Genomic DNA, 15,365 nt, shown 5'->3' with positions numbered 1-15,365 from the left:
TCCACCGATTCCTAAGCAGAAGGAGCACTTGGGAAAATTATGTAGAGGGAGAATTGTGAAAGCAATCGAAAATTCAGGTGCCTTTCCCTTTAAGATGGGATGGCGGCTGCACTTGCCTGTATTGTGGAGTCGTCTCACCTTTATGTCCCTTCTGTCTCTCCAGGTCCTCCTCGGCGTTCTTCAGGTTTCCTCCTCAGGATCTCTGCTCTTAAAGGATCAGTCCTCTTCTCTCGCCTGCCTGGTTTTGCCGGCTCCTCCTCTCACCTGGATAGGTACGTGTCCCCCTTATGCTCATTATCATTCACAACGGCCAAATCTGAGATCCTTTTGTGATCATTTACCCCTTCACGACCAAAGACTTTTTTTTATTTTTGTTTTTTTGCCTTCCAAGACCCATAACGTTTTTGTATTTTTCTGTCGACAGTAGGGATTGATGAGAACCTCCTGTTGGGCCGCCTCTAGCTTGGATACAAGATGTGATACAGGCGGGCATGGAGGCTCTAGTACCCTGTTGTACCGCCTCTAGCTTGGATACAAGATGTGATATGGGTGGGCATGGAGGCTCTAGTGCCCTGTTGTACCGCCTCTAGCTTGGATACAAGATGTGATATGGGTGGGCATGGAGGCTCTAGTGCCCTGTTGTACCGCCTCTAGCTTGGATACAAGTGATGATATGGGTGGGCATGGAGGCATACAGCTTGCATATGGTATTTGCTGTAACTGATCCTCTAGATCATACGAACTTGTAGGCTGTGGAAGTTGGCGTCCCCGATGGTCCCATACATGTTCTATTAGTGATAAATCTGGTGACCGGGAAGCTACAGAAATGTGACAATGGGGGGGGGGGGGGGGGGGCTTCTGTGACCCCCCCCCCCCCTTGTGTGTGCAGCCAAGTATTATCCTGCTGTAAGCCGAAATGAGAGGAACACATGTGGCTGAACATATCGCTGAGCTGTCATTTGTCTCTCATACCACTATTAGGGAGGACCGACTGTCGCATGCGATGGCCCCACAGACCATCACATGGTGTACCGCTCCACAGCAAAGGCAGGATTGAGGCGCTCACCTCGAGGTCTCCAGACACGAACACGGCCGTCGTCAGCACCCAAGCTACACCTGGATTCCTCACTGTAGACAACCTGGTTTCCCTCCGTAGCGTCCAGTTTTATCGTTCACGACATCCCTGCAAACTGAGGCGACGGTGGGGATAAGAGGCCGTACATGTAATGGAGATAAGTGTGGGTGCCAGAGGCCGGACATGTAATTAGGGCTGCAAGACCAAATGTCCTTTAGCCAAGCACCTGGAAATGATTCCAACAGACACTGGGGTGTAATTATGGCGCCCCCTGTCTCCTTATGGTGGACTATGAAACAGGTGGAGCTGCTGATGCTTGTCGGACGATCAGACACTCCTCTCTACTGGTGGTCTGTAGGGGGCGTTCTGAGCCTGGTTGCCTTGTATGCACTCACACATCCACTGGTCCCAACACCTCCTAACAGTCTGGTCAGACACTCCTCTCTACTGGTGGTCTGTAGGGGGCGTCCTGAGCCAGTCACCTTGTGTGCCCTCACACATCCACCGATCCCAACACCCCCTAACAGTCTGGTCAGATGCTCCTCCCTACTGGTGGTCTGTAGGGGGCGTCCTGAGCCCGGTCACCTTGTGTGCCCTCACTCATTTACTGGTCCCAACACCCCCCTAACAGTCTTGTCAGACTCTCCTCTCTACTGGTTGTCTGTAGGGGGGCATCCTGTGCCCGGTCACCTTGTGTGCCCCCATCCACTGGTCCAACACCTCCTAACAGTCTGGACAGAACGGCTGGTGGGGGACAATTCATGGATACGACCATCCAGCTTCTCACATCCCAATAATGCGCCCCTCTCAGACTCTGGTAACGGGGTGAAATCTCTTCTCTGCGTCGTAGAGGCATCTAGAGGTCAACAAGCTCTACAAGTGGAAGAAGAGGTCACTACACACAAGGAGCCTCCGAGAGCCTCTTATAGGACAAGGGGGGAACCACTTTTAGGGCCTCCGGTGACAAGACCGTTCATCTAATCACCACAACTCTAATCATTTACATATCTGCCTGAGATGGAACTGCAGGACGAGGTTTACAGCAAAATGACACTTTTTATTTTTGCAAAGAGTGTATGTTTTATTCTTTTCCCCCAAACTTTACATATATTTGACTGTTTAAAAAAAAAAAGTTTTTGCTTTTTTTAACTTTTTTAGCCCCGATTTATCACTTGTACTGTACAATGCAGTATTGTAAGTTTCTGTCAAAACCGCAGATAGCCGCCGGGTATGGTTTAGACTTGACTCCCGAGCCCAATACCCAGACTGGATCTTGTATTTCTTGCGCCTGATGACCCCTTTTAAGGGTTCGTCCAGTGACTGTGATCTTATGACATGTCAAAGATACATGTGTGAAGTCCGATCGCCACTGATTCTGGATTAAATGGCTCTATAGAGAGCAGAAACCCCTTTGGCACGGCTTAGAGATACTTACTGCTGTTGGTAGGAATGGTTCTGTGCTTGCAATATTGTCAGCTTTCTAGTACCGCAGAGCTCTGCGTGATACCAAAGGGGCTCGTTCTCTCCATAGGTGTCTTATCGTTCTGGAAATTGGTGGTGAATCGCGATGAGCCACTCCATCCATGTGATCTTTTCCCCTTTATCACATACCAGAAGGTAGTCTTCACCGGATGTCCCCTTTAAGACCCCTCCTGTACAGCAGGGGGTTTGGCTGTCTTATAGGACTAGTACACATAGAGCCCAAGACTCGGTAAACGTCACACTTCCATACTTGTGTCTTGTAGGCTGCGTCCTCGAGGTTCATCACTATCACTTGGTGACAGAAAACGTGGAAGTTAAAGACGATGGTGAGAATCAACGCAGCAGGTAAGTGTCTGTCCAGGGTTTGCTTCTACATGACAAGTGTGTCGGAGTCGTCCTTCTCACCATCGAGGTCCTCCTGTCCTAGGACTTACGCTGTGTTCCTCGCTCAAGACGTCAGAATCCTGCACTCCTCCCATTCCTCGTCTTCTTCCTGCCCACTTGCAAGACCGAGGGTTCAACCACCAGCTAAAATACCACGTCCGGAGGCTTCCAGGGCACAGCGCCACCTAGTAATAGAGAGATTGGAGGGGAGGTGTATGAAACCCGGCCAGAGTAAGGAGCTTCAGTTCCGCGCTACAGCTTCATGGGTGGACATCCAGCGACCATCTCCAGAAGAAGAGGACCGAGAGGCTAAGAGACCAGATGAAGCCGATAAACCTTTTTCTAAGGTCCAAAACTGAGGAGCCTTTTGTCCTTTTACTCTGTTTTATGTCGGTGACCCGGAGTAACTTCTATTACCTTTTATACAGGTTACTCTGCTGTTCTCGTCGTCCTCCGTACGATGGTTTCATTTCCTCCAGCCCAACAAGTTGTATCGTCTGACCACAACGGGAGAGACGGTGAGAACCGCAGTGATTTACTGTACTGCATACTTCTGTCACCCTGCAGGGGGAGGAGCAGACTCATATCACCCTGCAGGAGGAGGAGCAGACTCATAGCCCCCTTCTGTATATATCACCCTGCAGGGGGAGGAGCAGACTCATAGCCCCCTTCTGTATATATCACCCTGCAGGGGGAGGAGCAGACTCATAGCCCCTTCTGTATATATCACCCTGCAGGGGGAGGGGCAGACTCATAGCCCCCTTCTGTATATATCACCCTGCAGGAGGAGGAGCAGACTCATAGCTCCCTTCTGTATATATCACCCTGCAGGAGGAGGAGCAGACTCATAGCCCCCTTCTGTATATATCACCCTGCAGGAGGAGGAGCAGACTCATAGCCCCCTTCTGTATATATCACCCTGCAGGAGGAGGAGCAGACTCATAGCCCCTTCTGTATATATCACCCTGCAGGAGGAGGCGCAGACTCACAGCTCCCTTTCTGTATATATAACCCTGCAGGGGGAGGGGCAGACACATAGCTCCCTTCTGTATATATCACCCTGCAGGAGGAGGATCAGACTCATAGCCCCCTTCTGTACATATCACCCTGCAGGAGGAGGATCAGACTCATAGCTCCCTTCTGTATAGATCACCCTGCAGGAGGAGGAGCAGACTCATAGCCCCCTTCTGTATATATCACCCTGCAGGAGGAGCAGACCCATAGCCCCCTTCTGTATATATCACCCTGCAGGGGGAGGAGCAGACTCATAGCCCCCTTCTGTATATATCACCCTGCAGGAGGAGGAGCAGACTCACAGCACCCTTCTGTATATATCACCCTGCAGGGGGAGGAGCAGACTCATAGCCCCCTTCTGTATATATCACCCTGCAGGGGGAGGAGCAGACTCATAGCCCCCTTCTGTATATATATCACCCTGCAGGAGGAGGAGCAGACTCATAGCGCCCTTCTGTATATATCACCCTGCAGGAGGAGGAGCAGACTCACAGCCCCCTTCTGTATATATCACCCTGCAGGGGGAGGAGCAGACTTATAGCTCCCTTCTGTATATATCACCCTGCAGGGGGAGGAGCAGACTCATAGCCCCCTTCTGTTTATATCGCCGTGCAGAAGGAGGAGCAGACTCATAGCTCCCTTCTGTATATATCACCCTACAGGAGGAGGAGCAGACTCATATCCCCTTCTGCATATATCACCCTGCAGGAGGAGCAGACTCATAGCCCCCTTCTGTTTATATCGCCGTGCAGAAGGAGGAGCAGACTCATAGCCCCCTTCTGTATATATCACCCTGCAGGAGGAGGAGCAGACTCATAGCCCCCTTCTGTATACATCACCCTGCAGAAGGAGGAGCAGACTCATAGCCCCCTTCTGTATATATCACCCTGCAGGAGGAGCAGACTCATATCCCCTTCTGCATATATCACCCTGCAGGAGGAGCAGACTCATAGCCCCCTTCTGTTTATATCGCCGTGCAGAAGGAGGAGCAGACTCATAGCCCCCTTCTGTATATATCACCCTGCAGGAGGAGGAGCAGACTCATAGCCCCCTTCTGTATACATCACCCTGCAGAAGGAGGAGCAGACTCGTAGCCCCTTCTGTTTATATCGCCGTGCAGGAGTTTTCCATTTCACCATTTGCTTTTCCTTCTCCAGGACTCGGGGGTATTTGAGCGATTATCTGCCCCTCCACTAGATACCGTTAGTGGTCCGCAGTGCCTACAGGTCCCCGCTGAGTGGACGCTAGAAGATGTAGAGGTGAGTATCCTCGCTGTTGATGTCTCCTCCCTGCACGGTGTCCTCTGATCCATCATGTCTCTGCATTTAGACCCAAACGCTCTCGCCAGGTCCGACCATCATCCTGTCTATAGAAGAAGCTCTGAAGGTGAGGTGAGTTGTCTCTCAGGCCGGACCTTATGTCTGAGCCACCATGTTTACTCCTTAGTCATACGGATGGTTCTTCCAGCTCCGGTTGCTCTCTGCTGACTGTCAGCGGCGTGTTGTCCAGCCGTTCCATGTGTGACACTCAGATCACGAGGCCGGTGCCGTCCAACACCCATAAAGTTCCTGGTAAGCACGGTTGTCGTTTTCTTCCTGTATGGTCATGTATGATGCCGACCTCCTCCTCCTCCTCCTCCTCCTCAGATGCATTCCTGCCTTTCGGAGTCTCCATCAAAGTGAGCCTAATACAGCCCCAGAGTCATTCATCTGCATCTGTATACTTGGATGTCTCCGGTGGCCCCTACCCTCTGGGACTTCTCCCGGGGGCCACAGTAATACTGCAGGGCTTGGAGAGGAAAGTGTCCAGGTATTGTTCCTACTCGCTGCTGCTCAGTGGAGCCTGGCTATGGGGGTCCCCACTCACCCCTTTGTCACCCCTATAAAGTTCAGGGTTCTGCAGACAAAGTGCGTGATCTGTATATGAACCGCTAATAACAAGACTGCAGATGCTGATATTTCTGTCCTCCCTCTTAGGTCCGGCAGGGTCTACTTCCGTAGCGTGCCCACCACCCATGTGAGCATCTTGAGCCCACCAACTGAGGATCTGTGAGTCTAGTAACTGTGTCAAAGTAGCGAAGGGCGTTTTGGGTTGTCAATGTGTGAACTATTGATGATGTAGGCCCAGAAAAGGCCACCAATAGTTGATCGGCAGTGGTCCACCACTCAGGGCTACCACCAATCAGCGGTCCACCAGGTCGTTGTCCCAGTGTACGTGGCTAGAAGTAGACCGCTGTGTGCACTGAACAGTCCTTGCAGATGTGGACGGCCCCTTCTAGTCTGTATATACTTAACAGGAATTTTTTTAAAACTTTTTTTGGGTACTGAAGAACTTTTTTGAGGGCTTTTTTTTCGCGTGACGAGCAGCGGTTTCTATTGGTACCATTTTGGGGAACAGGCATTTTTTTTTTAAATCACTTTTATTGTGTTTGTTTTGGGAGGCAAAATGAACAGAAGCATTTTGGCTCCATTTTTGTTAAAAAAAAAAAATCAAATTATATGGTTTGTGGTGGAGAATAAAAAGTATTCCATTTTGTTGTAGCGGTCGTTATGGATGCACCGATGCCGAACGTGGGATTTACATTTTTTTTTTAATTAATTTATTTAAATTAAAAAGGTGTGCAAAAAATAAGTTGTTTTTTTTTTTTGGTTTTTTCGCCATCTTTATCCCTGTAGGGGATTCATACCTGCGATCCTATGATAATACATTCATAGCGGTGCCGCGATCAACACCGATTGTGGTATGTAAGAGGTTGATAATGGGAAGCCTCCTGTTGGCACCTGTCAGTCACACCCGCTGACTCAGCTTCTGAGCCCATGCCATCCATAGGGCAAAACTTTCTGTCCGTTTGCAGATAACCTTCCCAGCCAGGATGTAAACTTGCATTCCAGGACGGGAAGGGGTTAACCCTTTCCAATCCACTGTCTGACCTCTGAAGACATTATGATTTAAGGCTGCACAGCTCCGATGTTGGACGGTGTCCGTCGGGGTTCTCTTACTGTATATTTCCAGCCTCTCTGCTGTCGGAGCCTATCCAACGTGTCACCTCATGCAGTACTGGCTTTAGCCAGCAGATAGCGCCATTGTATAACGGCAGAAAAAGAGTAAGCCCCCTAGGAAAACCAGGATACAAATTGGATTGGAAAGGATTAAAGTGCCAGGGCCGGTGTAAACCTTCAACTTTGCAATTTTTGGAAATATTCTGCTTCAAGTAGGTACAAGGTGTCTAGAAAGGTAACAGGACGCAGGACTTTTCCATGTTCCATCTTTTGGGGCAAATTTCATAGTGGATTCTGGAGTTCTGTATCAAACAGTCTAGCGTTTACTCGTATGGGAATCTGCGCCGCGGTCTATATGGTGCGGATTTTAAATCTGTGTCTTAGGAAATAAGTGACGTGGAATCTGGATTGGGTTGTCTGCACTCGAAATGATCCCATTGAATGAGGCTGAAATTCACATGCAGATGTGGCAGAAATCTGTGCTAGACCCGCGGATCTCTGTTGTGGCTTTTAATTAAAATCCGCATCCTATTTTTTTTTCTGCCGCGGATTTAATCATTAAGCTTAATCTACATAAAAAGCCAGGGAGCCATTATACAGATACATCTCACCCTCTGCTTTCAGTGGGCATGCCACTGCGCCCCCTCTTGTTCTGTTCCGGCAGCTCGCAGGAACCCCAGCTCCTCAGCGGGCGGTCTGCTCCATCACCTGTGTCCTCAACATGACGCTGTACTGGGACTGCTCCGTGTGCGGCAGCTCGTTCACGCAGGTAAGTCTGCTGTGTACCTTCCTTTAATCTACTTCACTATTACTACACATCTAAGAGTCTCCATAACCTGCAGGGAGCCTGTGACCAGTCGCCCTCCTGCACCTCACGGTCTGGGGTCTTCAGAGCAAAAGCCTGGTGAGCAGACAGCGACCCCTTCCACAGAGGAACAGCATAGCATGACAAGTGTTTGACCTGTTCTTGTCCTTCTCAGGGTGAAAGCAGAGGATGGATCTGGAGAGATACGGCTCTACTTGCAGGATGAGGCGGTCTGGTTGATGCTGGGAATCTCCTCTAGCCTCTGGGAGGCTCTGCGGGGGCGGGTCCTGTCACGGGGAAGAGTGGCGGTGAAGAGCTGGGGGCGGAGCGACATGCCGGTATGTATGCACACCAGTATAGTGTGTGATTGTAGATGGTGCTCCGAAGACTTACATTAGTGCTCTCCTGCAGAGTGAGGAGGACAGCAGCGACCCTCTGATCGACCACATGAGGTTCCTGATGTCCCGGCCGGCCATCTCCCGACCCTTAGTGCTCACCTTCAGACAACATGTGGAAGCTGCAGGAGGCGGGACCTCAGGTGAGATGGCCCGATACCTGTGTACCCCCAGAGAGTTTTAGAAAGTGCTGTCCTACTGTTGCTTCCTGATGTAACGTAGCTGGTGGCAGGAGACTTACTTTGAGAACATTTGTGGGTTTTTTTATGGAAACTGAGGATATGGGTCCCTTCCCTCCAAAAATGATAACTTCTCTTTTTTGTCATTTTTCTGTTGACAGCCGTCTACAGGGTTGTTTTTCGAGGCAGAAGTGATATTTTTTTCAATTGTATCATTTAAAGTACCAAAAAATATACTGACAAATGTAATTTCTAAGTTGGGTGAAATGGGGAAAAAAACCAATTGCGCCATTTAGGAGGATGTTTTTGTCTTGTTTTGCAGTGTTTTCAGAGCAGTACGAGGTCAGATCACTTTATTCTGCGCTTCCGTCTGATTATGACAATACCAAGTTGTTTGTCTTCATACTGTTTATACTTGTCTCTAGCATCATCGCAGCTGACGCGCTTCACACGGGCGGAGAGAGAATATGTCACCCGTGTTCCTGCAGCCCCTGTGGTCACCTGTGTGCAGCTCCAGGAGGTGGAGCCTCGGACCCTGTGTCACATGATCAGAGAGCGCAGCCAATGAAAAGCAACAGCCCTGGATATTTTATATACAGCAATTAAATTATTTTCTATATAATGTCGTCTTGTGGTTATTAAAGGGGAACCCCAGCGAGAGCGGAGTCTTCTCCTGGTACGTCTCTACTGGGGGCTTCTTCAGACTCCTGCAGGATTGTTTAGCTTTGTTAAGTAGGATCTGCAGTGGGAAAGGAAACCAGATGGCCTTAAGGGCCTTTTACACGGGACGATCGTCCTTCAGTTATGGCTGCGGAAACTGGCTGAACGGTGATCAACCAAATTCTGGTTGCAGACATTTACACGGACCAATCACCCGACCGATTCCTGCGAGACTCTGAGCCATGATCGGCCCGTGTAAAAGGCCGTTACCTTCTGGTTATTTGAGAAGTATATGCTTGGTGGTTTAGAGGCAGCAGGGTCGATCACACAATTGATGCTGTTTTTAACCCCTTCTTGCTGCAGGCTCGAGATGGCGGTTCGTGCAGGCTGTTTTCTCCATTGGTACCATGTAATGTATCGGGGAGGGGGGGGCGCAACCGTGCCATTTTGGGGGCAGTAATTTTTATGGTGGTCACAGTGCAGTAGAAACAGCATTTTTAATTTGTGGGTTGGTGTAATTACAGCGATACTAAACGTAGTGTTTTTTTTTCTTTTAATTTACAAAAGAACCTTCGAGATAAACAAAAAAACGCTTTGCTGTCTTTTTTTTTTTTTTTTTGACTCCCATAACTTTCTCTTGATGGGCTTTTTAAAATTTTAGTTATTTTGAGGCATGTACGACTTGTTGATTGCTTTTTATTCTATTTTTTCTTTGCGATGGGGTAACAGAAAAGCAATTCTGCCTTTTTTCCCCCCTGCAGACAGCATTGACCAGCAAAATTCATATTTAATAAGTTGAGCTTTTATCAACACAACAATACCACTTTTTTTTTGTTTTAAACAGGGTTTTTGTCTTTAAAAGCTTTCATGTGGGACTTGAACTTGCGATTGTTTGATGGCTTTTACAGTATACTGCATTATACTGTATTCTGACAATCATTCATGGCAGCCCCGCTGGCCTTTAGAAGCCCCCGCACCTTCCATGCATGTTTCGTTGTTTTGGGGCACCACAACCCTGTTTGCTATGAAACTCCGTTCTCTTGGATTATGGCTGTTAGATGTGAAAAGACAGCCACTTGTGTATGGAGCGGGCTTCAAACATTGACACCCAATGTGCACCCCATAGTTAGTGCTAGTCGGGCAGGGGTTAATGAATTTTGGGCCACTATGGTAACCGGTAACGGTCATTTAGGGGGAAAAAAAAAAACTGTCAGAGCGTCTTCCTTACATTCCGTAAGTTAGGTTGGATTCCTCCCGTGATTTATGTTAATGAACCATGAGTGGTCCAGGGGGCGGGGCTATCCTTTGTATGAGTGACAGGTGACAGCACTAACATCTCTTACATCATCCATAGCTTCATCAAAATATCACACAACTGCAAATCGGTACAGATGGTCTCGCCCTATTCTGGACAGACTCCCTCTCCTGCGCAGCTCCAGGGGTGTGCAACAAACAGGTGAGACTTGGAGGCGCTGCTGGGTGATGTGGATGATGTATCCTATCAGTTATACATGTCCCTGGCTACATCCAGCTGTTTCAGTAAATACAAGGTTCCCAATGCAGTTTGTCAGAACTCTGTATTGTTCCTCTGTTATGAATAAACTGAAGACTGCCTGTCGTCACGCTCCTTGTCAAAGCTCTGGATTCCTCCATACTGACAGTGTCCAACAAGTGCCAGCAGTCTCACACAGAGTAGGGACACATCCTACAGCCAGTTGTCCATTACTCCTGCGCTACAACAGGCAACGGTCCCACTTAGGAGCTTGGTTGTGGCATGGAGTCCCACCCGTGATGTCTGTGCCTCTTGCTAAAGAATCAAGTGTACACTGGCTGTAAGTGGCCATGCGATTCTAGGCAAACTGTGCAGCCGTGGACAACCTACCACCTGGGAATACGTAATGGTTGAGCAAGCCCCATGGACTTGCACCACTGGCTGGACTCCCAGCTGCAGTGCATGCACACCCTAAGCTGCAACCTAGTCGCTCAGTATCCACTCCGTGGGACCGGCCTCCGAGACCTTGTGTAGCACTACTGATTGCAGCGGTTGCTTCTTAAAAATCAGTCAACAAGATTAGATGCTCGATTACAAGATATATTCCCTATTGAGAGGAACAGGTCTGCAGGCAGCGGCCTCTGACACATCACAGGAGGTGTGCTGTCTGCCAGGGGCAGAGATCAAAGAGGTGTCTGATAGGTGGTCAAGACTCTTCAGTCCTACAGAACACCACACATTCCTACTAATACATGTAGGACAAATGACACTGCAACAAAGGATCTTGCAACTATCTGCAGAGTTTGAAGACCTCGGAAAGAAGGTGAAGGAACTGGGAGCTCAGGTTGTCTTCTCATCCATCCTCCCAGTGGATGGCCATGGAATAAGGAGATGGAACAGGATTCTAGAGGTGAACAACTGGCTACGTTGATGGTGCCGTCAGCAAAGATTTGGATTCCTAGACCATGGAGTGAATTATCTTCATGATGGACTGCTTGCTAGAGACTGGCTGAGCCTTACAAAAACAGGTAAGCATATATTTGGTGGGCGCCTTGCTTCACTCATTAGGAGAGCTTGAAACTAGAACAATATGGGAAGGGAGGTGAAAGGCAAAAATATACAGCTAATTGATACATTTGAGAACCTCGCTATTAGAAGTGGAAAGAAAGAACAAAGACAAAAAGGTCAGAACGAAAGTAGAGGAGCAAGAGACACCGATCACAAACTAACATGTTTCTTCAGAAATGCACAGAGCATGGGAAATAAACAAGGAGAACTGGAGCTCCTAACACAGGAAGAGAAATATGATGTCATCGGCATCCCGGAAACTTGGTGGGATGATACACATGATTGGAATACAAGGCTTGAAGGACACAACTTATTTATAAGAAACGGACCTTATAGGAGGGGAGGAGGTATTGTGTTGTATGTTTTCCTAACATACATCTCCACAGACATTCAAGCTTCAGAGCTGGGAGTTCTGTAGAACTGTTTGGGTAAGAATACAAGGAGAGAACAACAGAAAGGAGACCATTGTGGGCATTTACTATAGGCCGCCGGGACAAGCAGAAGATATGGAGGAACTCATTCTACATCAGATGGCCAAGCTCTCAAAGAAGCCCAACATAGTGATTATGGGAGATTTTACCGATCCAGACATTTGTTGGGAATCTCTCTCAGGTAAAAGTAATGGATCCAACAAATTCTTATCCACTCTTGCTGACAACTTTATCTTCCAAGAGGTAGAAGAGAAAACAAGAGGATCTGCCATCTTGAACCTAATTCTTACCAAAAGGGAGGGAATGGTTGAGGAAGTAAGGGTGGCTGGGACCTTAGGAGGCAGTGATCATGTTATCCTTGAATTTTGGATAAAATAATTTGGATTTCATAAAGTCAGATTTTAATGAACTCAGAAAGAGGGTAGGAAGAATCCAATGGCTGGATGTTCTTAAGGACAGCAATGTCCAAGAAGGTTGGGAAATATTGTGAAATGAGATTCTCAAAGCATAGTTGTCAACAATCCCTAAAAGAAGGAAGAGTGGGAAGCATTTAAAGAGACCAGGATGGATGAACACAGAACTTGCACACATGTTAAACAGGAAGAAACATATGTTTATCAAATGGAAAGAGGGGGAAATATCTAAAGAAGAATATAATGCGGTCTGCAGAAACTGTAGGGCAAGTGTCAGAAAAGCTAAAGCTAATAATGAATTGATGCTTGCAACAGAGGCCAAAAGCAATGAGAGAGGATTGTGGGAGTATAGCAAAAGAAAAGTCAAAGATGCTATTGGATACTTAAAAGATTAAAATGGTGAATTGGTTAAGAATGATGTTGAGAAGGCTGAACTTCTTAAATTCCTATTTTGTATCTGTTTTCTCTCAGAAAGTAGATGTAACATCAACTGATCTTCATTGTGCTATTGGGGGAATAAAAGAATGCAGGCTAACTATTAGCAGAGAGATGGTGAGGGAACACTTAGCTTAAACGTATAGCAGCGCAGCACTCAATACAGGGTTCACCAACCTGGGTTGAACTTCAGTAAGAAGTAAATAATGCAGTAGCCCCGCAAGGTCCGGATCAAGACCCAGCAAAGTAGATCAATATATAAAGTGGAGCCAGGCAGCATCTGATGTATTGCAAAAAGTAAAAAGCTTTTTATTCCTCCATAATAAAAGAGACTGGAGAAAGGCTTCAGGCGAAGCCGAAACGTCGCCAGTCTCTTTTATTATGGAGGAATAAAAAGCTTTTTACTTTTTGCAATACATCAGATGCTGCCTGGCTCCACCATTTATTTGGAGCTGGGGAGAATGGATGAAAAAAAATAAATGGATTGGAAAGGGTTACTACATGCCAGAATTGTGTTTGCCTTTTTGGCTGCTGCATCACATTGTTGACTCATGTTCAGTCTATGATCTATTAGTATACCCAAGTCTTTTTCACATGTACTGCTTAGCCCAATTCCTCCCATTCTGTATGTTTTTTATTCTTCTTCATTTTTCTTACCCAGATGTAGGACTTTGCATTTCTCCTTGTTAAATACCATTCTGTTAGTCTCCGCCCACTGTTCAAGCTTTTCTTTTTGAATACTTTGTCTCTCTTCCCTAGTGTTAGCTATCCCTCCAACTTTGTGTTGTCGGCAAATTTGATCAGTTTCCCATCAATTCCCTCCTGCAGATCATTTATAAAAATGTTGACCAACACTGGGCCTAGGACAGAGCCTTGTGGTACCCCACTTGATACATTCCTCCACTTGGATGTGCAGCCATTTATGACCACTCTTTGAGTACAATCACTCAGCCAGTTGTGAACCCACCTAACAGTTGCCTTGTCAATCCCATATTTGGTCATTATTTCAATAAGCATAGTATGAGATACTTTGTCAAATGCTTTACTAAGGTCCAGATATACCATATCCACTGCATTTACCTGATCAACCCAGTCAGGGATTCTGTCATAGAAGGAAATTAGATTCATCTGGCATGACTTATTTGCTACAAATCCACAGCAGGACCACAAGTGGTTGGCGCTTGTAATTGCAAGCGCAGCTCTCATTGAAGGTCCCCACAGGAAGAGAGTGATTTTCACACATGCGCACCATCGCTCCATTCATTTGGATGCAACCATCAGCCAAGTTCAAGCATTGGACTATTTTCGGTAATCCCGTTCAGCACACATACTCAATCCACTGCTATGTTCATTCAGGTTTACCCCGACCAATCAGCTTGATCCTGTGTATAGGGAATAACCCCTTTACTCAGCAGCAGGAGGGCACTGATGGGCAGCGAGAGGGAGGGGCACCCAGTGCTGACATCCGCACAGAACGTAGTGACACTGGTCAGCGGTAGGAACGAGTGTGTCTGGCGGCCCACTAGGAATCTGCATGGGTGATGGTTATCCTTCCCCATTAAAGAAATATCATGACTTTTACTATTGATCTATTCTTAGGATGGGTCATCAGTATTTGAACAGCTGGGGTCCACTGCTCGGGATTCCCGTCGATCAGCCGATCGTTGGCCCACAGACATTACTGCAAGTGTAATAAGCTGGTTTCATTCCCACTTAAAATCAAGGGGAGCGCTGCCTCCTATTACACTTCTAGCTTCTCACTGCAGTCGGGGGTCAGACGTCTGCTGCTGACCCCACCGAAGAGCCACAAATGTTAGAGGAGGCAGAGCTACCATTGATTTTAATTGGAGCAAAGCAAGCTGTTACACTTCCAACTAATACTACATTCATGATCAACTGAGATCCCAGTTGCGGGCCCCCATCAAATGACTATTGCTGACCGATCCTGAGGATAGGTCATCAATAGTAAATGCCTGAAATACCCCTTTAAACATTTTTTTGCATACCTACCTCCCTTTACCTGCTTGCCTGTCACACTATGGAGGTCTCCTCTGTGGATTACAGTCACTTCCCTGCAGTGCAGCCTCCTGTCTGATGCTTATCAGCCACCATCAATCCCATGATGCATCAGCACAGCATTACCTAGAAGCTGTATTATTTCTGCCTGCTGGGGGGACAGTGTAATCCTTCTATATTCACCTAAATAAGCTGTCAGGAGGATGAGCCATGATCTGTGTCCTCCTTTAGGCAGTTTCTAAAGGTAGGTCCATGTAACAGCATCACTCAGACTGAGAAAGTGGCTAGAAAATTAACAAGCCCGAATAGATCTGAGCTGGTGAGAATTAAGATCATGCAACCATCTGAAGAAAAAGAGGCCGGGAGATTTGAGAGAGAGCTAACCAAGGTAACATTAGCCCAATAAAAGTTTTAAAAAAACCCCAAAAACACAGGAGCGGCCCTTAATTGATATTCCAAGCCTTAAAGTCACCTGGTGGAGGAAAATATATACATATTCCACATCAGCTGCATAAAA

The 15,365-nt window shown here is 47.3% G+C and overlaps 1 protein-coding gene across 1 annotated transcript in view; it reads left to right on the top strand.

The window, feature by feature from the left end:
• Nucleotides 1–8,955, top strand: part of CTC1 (CST telomere replication complex component 1) — a 28,830-nt gene extending 19,875 nt beyond the window's left edge. Inside the window, exons 11-24 of the mRNA XM_066593801.1 lie at nucleotides 164–272; nucleotides 2,821–2,902; nucleotides 2,985–3,288; nucleotides 3,370–3,459; nucleotides 5,113–5,214; nucleotides 5,285–5,346; nucleotides 5,423–5,526; nucleotides 5,602–5,764; nucleotides 5,932–6,003; nucleotides 7,579–7,723; nucleotides 7,797–7,858; nucleotides 7,935–8,097; nucleotides 8,171–8,297; nucleotides 8,759–8,955. Of these exons, the coding sequence (XP_066449898.1) occupies nucleotides 164–272; nucleotides 2,821–2,902; nucleotides 2,985–3,288; nucleotides 3,370–3,459; nucleotides 5,113–5,214; nucleotides 5,285–5,346; nucleotides 5,423–5,526; nucleotides 5,602–5,764; nucleotides 5,932–6,003; nucleotides 7,579–7,723; nucleotides 7,797–7,858; nucleotides 7,935–8,097; nucleotides 8,171–8,297; nucleotides 8,759–8,901 (1,728 nt within the window). The 3' untranslated portion in view covers nucleotides 8,902–8,955. The remainder of the gene's footprint in view (nucleotides 1–163; nucleotides 273–2,820; nucleotides 2,903–2,984; nucleotides 3,289–3,369; nucleotides 3,460–5,112; nucleotides 5,215–5,284; nucleotides 5,347–5,422; nucleotides 5,527–5,601; nucleotides 5,765–5,931; nucleotides 6,004–7,578; nucleotides 7,724–7,796; nucleotides 7,859–7,934; nucleotides 8,098–8,170; nucleotides 8,298–8,758) is intronic.
• The last annotated feature ends 6,410 nt before the right edge of the window (nucleotides 8,956–15,365 follow it).

Source organism: Eleutherodactylus coqui, chromosome 2 (genome assembly GCF_035609145.1).
Source record: "Eleutherodactylus coqui strain aEleCoq1 chromosome 2, aEleCoq1.hap1, whole genome shotgun sequence".
In the NCBI taxonomy this organism is placed as follows: domain Eukaryota; kingdom Metazoa; phylum Chordata; class Amphibia; order Anura; family Eleutherodactylidae; genus Eleutherodactylus; species Eleutherodactylus coqui.
This window is presented reverse-complemented; position numbering and strand designations above follow the sequence as displayed.